The sequence below is a fragment of the Chrysochloris asiatica genome, unplaced genomic scaffold, assembly GCF_000296735.1.
Source record: "Chrysochloris asiatica unplaced genomic scaffold, ChrAsi1.0 scaffold00011, whole genome shotgun sequence".
Classification (NCBI taxonomy): Eukaryota; Metazoa; Chordata; class Mammalia; order Afrosoricida; family Chrysochloridae; genus Chrysochloris; species Chrysochloris asiatica.
In genome coordinates, this window is record NW_006408529.1 from 15,821,602 (window position 1) to 15,829,197 (window position 7,596).

Consider the following 7,596-nt stretch of genomic DNA (forward strand, 5'->3'; position numbering starts at 1 on the left):
TAGCAGCATTGCACAGAACTCAGTCAACAAATGCAAGAGTTAAGAACAGAATAAAACTTTAAGAACAAATTCAGAGGATCTGGGAGGTCAGTCTATGATCAAAACAATTACAATGTGAAAGAAAGTAAACACAGAGGAACAGAAATCCAGGTGGTGAGAAGGTCAGGTAGATTACAGGATAAAATAGACTGTCTTAAATGGAGGGAAAAGTTCATGAAATGTAAGGTAATCTCAATAGTGGGGTTGGAGTGGGGGGCTTAGGGAAAGGTGGAGGGAGGTGATGGTAGAGCACTGGGTAAGGGCAGACATACCATAGTTTGGGTGTTGGGGAGGGCAATACAAGAAGGGGGAGGAGGTGGAAGAACAAGATAGAAAGGGGAACACTGAGACAGGTTTGCATGGGCTAAGTGCGACAGAGGTAAATAGTGATGCATGCTCAACCTTGGAACAATAGGGATCTGTGATGCTGGGATCTAGGCATAGTTTGAAGAGGGGAAATAATACTAAGATGCTTGACTGTCTTATGAATATTGGTTTCCCTTGTCTGCTATTGTAAAATAGACACCAAGTGGGCTAGAAAGGAATTTCGGGAAACATGATTACAGAAAACTTGTATACCTGTTTTCAGCCTATAACTGATTGGAATACCTAACAGGGATTCTAGAACTTTTCCAGTGAAATAGGCCTCTTGCAGAGCCTTTGCAGAGCATAGGACCTTAGGTGGAATCCTGAGTCCCATCCAGAATCTTCTGAGGTGGGATATTCCCACTAGAAAGGAAAAGCAGACCAGCCTGGAACAGCAATAGTGACAGAAAATACAACTTCAAAGAAAGATCTTCATGAAAAACCCAAAACAAAAATGTCAGTATGACTGGCTACTACAAAAATAAGCAAGCTGTTCACTGGGAAGCCATCAAGGCAAGCAATCAAGTCCCTACAGGACAAAACCTCCTCTAACACTGAAACTCAAAGTGAACACATGAGCAGACATGTAAGCTTGCTGGCAATCACATTGGTCTATTGGTGAGTGCAAAAAGTAGAAAGGCAGCAATGAAGAAACGCTCTACAGACTCCTGTTGACCTGGAGATGAGAGAGAGAAGAGGAAGAGCTGGTTAATCTGAAGTATGGTGAGAACTGGGGACACCTGAGCCCATGGACAAGGACATAGCCACAGAGGGCTACAGCTGAGAGTGAAGCATCCAGCTGATGTGAAGTGAGGGGAGATGCACAAGAACACCCAAACTTGCAGACAGTACCCATTTTACCTACCCTCAATGTCTTGATAATCAGAACTCGATGAGGGGAAGATTAAAACAAACAAACAAACAAATTTTGATAAAGGAAACAAGGGTAAATTACTACAATTTGATGAACTTGTCCTATACTCATGGAGGTAGGAACTCTAAATACCAATAGAGAGGGAAGGAGTCTTCACATCAAGTATCATTGCTATCCTCTGTACACAGGGTAGATAGGGATGGGCAACTTAAGACATTGGCTACCTAAAATGAGGGGTGCTAAAGGCACGAAGTGACTGGCTTACAAGGCTTCAAGGGGGAGGTTAGTTTAATAGTATGTGTGGAAAGAAAGAGTCCCCTCTGAATAGTGTTCATCTTGTCTAGATGGGTCTGGTTAAAAGAGATGAGGATAAGATTCTTATGATTCAATAGTGAGTTTGTTGTTGTTGTTGTTATCATGATTAATTGTGACGGTCACAATTGTAAAAAGTTTTGTAACAAAAACAGGGGAGCAGTTAATCTTACAGTCGAGAAACAGAGGACCGTAGGACCATCAAGGGAGAAGAGCACAAGTGGAATGTGAAACCTTATCCAGAGAAGCAGCAGCACTAGAGATAGAAGCAGAGTTGGGGACATGGAGAGAGGGAGCAGCTGAGGACTCTAGATTCATGAGAAGAGAGGGACTGAGAGCTGGTGGCCAGGAGGGAGGTTTGCAGAATGTGCCCTTTGGTGGTATAAATTAATATATATGCCTGCGTGGTATTGTTTTTTTAAAAAAAGCTAAAGTGAATAGAGAGAAACACTGCTAACTGATGGTACAGGGAGGGGATTATAATAATTGTAATGAAAAAAGGTGTATGATTTGTTGAATGTAAAACTGATGATTTGCCCTGTAAACTTTTACTCAATCCACAATAAAAACCTTATATAATTTTTTTTTTTTTTAAAGACAGGGAAAGAAGAGCTGAACAGATAATTTCAAGGGCAGCTTGAAAAGAGAAAGTAAAGTATTTTAATGAAATGTGTAAATACCCAGACTTAGAAAACCAAAAAGGAAGAACATGCTCAACATTTCTCAAACTTGAAGAACTGTAGAAAAAATTCAAGCCTTGGGATGCAATATTGAAGAATTTTAGGGGAAAATGTTAAATGAGGAAGTATCAAAATAAGATGTTAAGGAATACAGAGAATCAATGTACCAAAAAGAATTGGTTGATGTTCAATAATTTCCAGAGATACCATGTGATAAAGAACTGATAGTACTGAAGAAACAACTCCAAGTTGCACTGAAATCATTGGTGAAAAGTAAAGGCTCCAGGAATTGATGAAATCCCAATTGAAATATTTCAACAAACTTATTCCAAGAAATTTTGGAAACAGCTACCTTTCAACTTATTGGAAGAGATCCATATTTGTGCCCCATTCCAAAGAAAAATGATCCAAGCTATGGTATGGTCTAAGCCTCATGTGCATGTGCACACTAGACAATGAATAAGCAACATGGTAGAAGAATCCGTGTATTTGCATTTATGGTACTGGAGAAGAATACCTGAAAGTACTATGGACTGCCAGTAGAACAAACAAATCTGTGTTGAAGTAAGTGCAACGAGAATGCTCCTTAAAAGCAAGGGTAGCAAAACTTTGTCTCTCGTATGTTGGACATGTTATCAAGAGGGACCAGTCCCTGGAGAAGGACATCATGCTTGGAAAAGTGGAGGGTTGGCAACAAAGAGGAAGATCCCCAATGAGATAGACTGACACAGTGGCAGCAACAATAGGCTCAAATATAACAATTGTGAGGATGGTACTGGACTGGGCAGTGTTTCGTGCTGTTGTGCATAGGGTCACGATGAGTCGGAAGTGACTTGATGACATCTATTAACAAAAACAACATGCAAGCCTTACTCTGGGAGTGTGGTCCCTGACGCATAACAGTTGAGTACAGTACGGTTGGCATTCTGTCTTGGCTCAATTGCGACTCATAATGTTCCCATGGGTGTCAGAGTAAAAGTGTACTCTACAGGGGTTTTGATGACCAACTTTTCAGAAGTAGATCACCAGGCCTTTTTTCTGAGGCACCTATGGGAGGATTAGAGCCTCTAACCTTTCAGTTAGTAGCCAAGCGCAGTAACCATTTGCAGCACCCCCACGACTCTCAATGTAGTTGATTGAGAACAGTGAAAGCTGCGAGAACCCGAAGTCTATGGTCTCTCAAATTGTCTGCCTTTTTACCACTTTTCTATCGCTCTCTAGTACTGGAAAATAATTAAGTTTCCTTTCTCAGACAGGTTCCAGCTTTTGAAGCTTTCATGGTCATTGTTGACATGTGCATGGAGTTTTGAACTGAACAAAATCATTTTGTAGCTATTATTTTCATATGAGCCCATTGCCAACTTTATACAATATATTGAAGGGACAAGGAGATCATGGAGCTAAAATAGGATTTTTCTTTTAGACATGCCAAAAGACAAAGATTTATTATAAAACCAAAATGACCTCCTACTTTATTCCCATATTGTGCCTTAGTTCTCCAAACTAACAAAAAACAAGTCCATGCAAACCAAAATATGACCTTGAGAGTATCCTACCTGAATTTTGAGACCATCTCAAGAAAAGATTTGCTACATTACATATTAATGACTGAACACCAGAAGAGCTGTGGGATGACATTAAGAAGAGCAAATATAAAGAGCACAAAGTCATTAAAAAGATAGGAAAGGAAGAAAGACTAAATGGATGTCAGACGAGACAAGAATTCATGTGTTTTCTCACATAATCCTTACCAGCACCTCTGTTAATGTAAATGTATTCTAATTTTACAGGTGAGTAAACTGTACTTCTGTGGGACAAAGGCGACTGTCCACATCACACAGCTGGATTCAAACCAAAACCAAAACTCCAAGCCCTGTGCCCTCCCCCCAACATGCTGCTCCTTAGAACTTACTCGGTCAAACATCCGGTTCAGCAGTCTGGGAACCACAGGAAAGACAGTGGGTTGAAGCACTTTGAGGTCATCCATAAGCAGCCTGATGTCTCCTTGGAAAAATCCTATTTTAGCTCCATGACACAGCATTACACACTTCAGAGGTAAACAGAAACCATAAAACAATTTACAGCAGCACCAGTGGTAAAACACTGATCACACAAGCCACATAGGTTACACACAAATGATATACATTGCAAACTAGACTTCAGTGTTAGCATTTTAGAGCAATTCCCAGAAATCTTAAAATTAGTAAAAATTAGTTTTTTCCATTCTCAGTTTATTACACAACATGGAACTTTGGAGTCTCTCTTGATTGTTCTGAAGATGATGGGGTTAGAATGAGAAGAGAACATGTGGCTTCAGGTGATGCTGACAGATGGGCTACTATTTTGGCTTCATGATAAATATATTTTGGATGACTGATATGGTATTATATATTCTAGATATTTTCAAGCCTTCTAGAAATTTCATGTGTAATTTATTCTCAAAACAGGACTTAACTATTTGCTTACATTCCAAGTTTATTAAAGCCTCATTTTCTTTTACTTGAATCTAACTAAAAACTTCTGAAAAGCCATTGAAAAGGTTGAAGTTGAGATATTAGGACATCTAAACTTGCCATTTAACTATAATCTACTTTGTGGGTTTTTCTTGTTTAATGCCAACCAGACACAGGCAAGCCATGTGTACTGACAAATAAGTTTTCCCACTTTAAATGTTAAAAAGAGTCAAACAAAGATGCAACAGAAGTACAAATATCTGAGGTTTGAAAGCAGGAACCACTAGAAACTACAGTTAGATATGTGTATTGCTCAGTCCATTATCCACTCACTGGTAGTCACTTAATAAACTCACAAGCTCTCCTGAGCTGTGTGCAAAAAAGAAGTTAACAGATGGAACGTGGGACCTAGTAGTTCTTGGTCCTTTAAACCAAAACTAAACCTGTTGCCACTGAGTGGATTCTGACTTGTAGCAATCCTATCTAGGGTTACTGAGACTATGAACTTTTACAGTAGCAGACACCTTCATCTTTCTCCAGTGGAACCTAACCCACCACACCACCTTGGTCCTTTGTTGTTGTTTAGTGCTGTCGAGTAGGTTCTGACTCAAAGAAACTCTGTATAGAATTTCCAAGGAGTGGTGGGGCTGAACTGCTGATTAGCTTTTTCAACCATATTGTAAGTGCCTTTGGGAAACCAGAGCATGAATTTTTTTCTTCTTAATGTTTTATTGTGAATTATGTGATAGTTTACATGGGAGAACATTAGCTTTACATTCATCCTATCATATATCATTTCATTGCAATTGTTACAATCCCCTCCATGCATTATCAACCAACCCTGCAAGACTGCTACCCGATAGACAGCACACAGCCCCTCTCCCTCTACGGGTCTAGAGTCCCCAGTCTCTCCATCTCTCCACATCATCGTCTTTGCCTCCATCTCTGGTGTCACTGTTTCTCTGGGTAGTGTCCCGCACTTTGCTCTTCTCCCTTGAGGGTCCCAGGGACCTCTGCTCCTGGACTGCAAAGTCAATCACTCCCCTCCTTTTGCTATAAAACCTTTAGATTTCCAACCCTTACAGTCAGTCCTAATAACAATTATTCACTATTATCCTGCAAGAGACCTATCCCCATCTCCTTTCATCAGCCCTGCCCAGACAGATTGGATACTACTCAGCGGAGAGTCTACCTTCCTCTATGCCCTCTGGATCTAGGCTCCCTCTTGAAAGCTTGTAAACCAGTCACTTCTTGCCTTTGTAGCTCCCCCATTTTGGGTAGCCAATGTCCAAGTTGCCCATCCCTGTCTACTCTGTGTATCTAGGGGGTGAAAATGATCCTTGCTGTAAAGATTTGTTCCCTCTTTTGAGCTACTGCATCCATGGGTGTAGGTCAAGTGCATCAAATTGTACCAGATTACTCTTTTTTCCTCTTCTTTCTTCTAGTTGAGCTCTGATCATCCAGTCATTGAAGCCAGATCAACTGGGTACTACCTGCAAGTGTGGGTGTTCTTATGCATATGCCCTCTCTTCTTATCAGCTGGATGCTTCACTCTCCACTCTAGTCCTTTGTGGCTATGTCACTGACTCTGGGCCCAGGGCATGGATTTTTGAAGCCTCCTCATATATCTTTGGATATATGTCTATTCAGATCCACAGCTCATTTAAAAAATTGGGTTGTCTTTTTATTGTTGGGGTGTAGGAGTTCTTTATAGACTATATTGGCTTGTAGCATACTATACATTTTTTTCTTTGCATTTATAAGTCCTTTGTAATTAAATTTATAAATATTTTCTCTCATTTCATGGTCTGCCTTTTCACTATTCTATCCTTTGATTTTTATTTATTTTGTTGTTGTTGAGAATATATACAGAAAACTATATACCAACTCAACAGTTTCTTTTGTACAATTTAGTGACATAGATTACATTCTTCAAACTGTGCAAACATTCCCACCCCCCTTTTCAGATTTGTTCCTTCCTCATTAATACAAACTTATTTTCTCCTAAAGTTCCTATCTCACCTTTCATATCTTGTTACTGGCAAAATATTTCACAGCATTTTCATTTGCATTATAAACCCAGTATTTTTATTTATATAATCAAAAGCAGACACTTCTTACAGAACAGAAGCTTCACAAAGTTTTGAAGCTTCATTTAAAAAAAAAAAAATTAAGTTAATCTTTCTTGAATTCTATCCTTATCAGTATCCTCCAAGCACTCCAGCTTTGTATTTTTTTATATTTCATGTAAATGGAATCATACAATATGTGTTCTTACTTAACTTAGCATAATGTTTTCAAGATTCATCCATGTTGTAGCATGAATCAGTGTATCATTCCTTTTTAATGTCAAGTAACATTCCATTGTATGTTTACACATTTTCTTTGACACACTGGTCTACTCATTTCTCACTTGATAACCATTTGTGTTGTTCCATGTTTTTGGTGATTGTGAACAACAATGCTATGTGAACATTAGTGTACTAATTTCTGTGGACACGTGTTTTCATTCACCTTGGGTATATATCTAGGAGTAGAATTATTGGACAATTCTATATTTAATCATTTAAAAAGCTACCAGACTGTCTGCCAAAACAGAGGTATCATTTCACATTCTCATCAGCAATGTATGAAAATTCTAATTTCTCTACATCTTCTTCCATGCTTTTAATGACATGCCCTTTTTATTTTAGCCATCTTTAGGAATATGAAGTGATGTTGTTGTTGTTGTTGTCAGGTGCAATCGAGTCGGAACCGACTCATAGCGACCCCATGCACAGCAGAATGAAACAATGTCCGATTCTGGGCCAACCTCACAACCACTGCCACACTTGACGCCATCAATGATGCCACCTAGCTGATCCATCTCGTT

At 39.3% G+C, this 7,596-nt stretch overlaps 1 protein-coding gene across 3 annotated transcripts in view; it reads right to left on the reverse strand.

The window, feature by feature from the left end:
- Window positions 1-7,596, reverse strand: part of ACSL1 (acyl-CoA synthetase long-chain family member 1) — an 89,401-nt gene that overhangs the window by 13,685 nt on the left and 68,120 nt on the right. For all 3 annotated transcript variants that reach the window (XM_006834431.1, XM_006834433.1, XM_006834432.1), the window contains one exon: window positions 4,184-4,318. In XM_006834431.1, coding sequence (XP_006834494.1) covers window positions 4,184-4,318 — 135 coding nt within the window. The remainder of the gene's footprint in view (window positions 1-4,183; window positions 4,319-7,596) is intronic.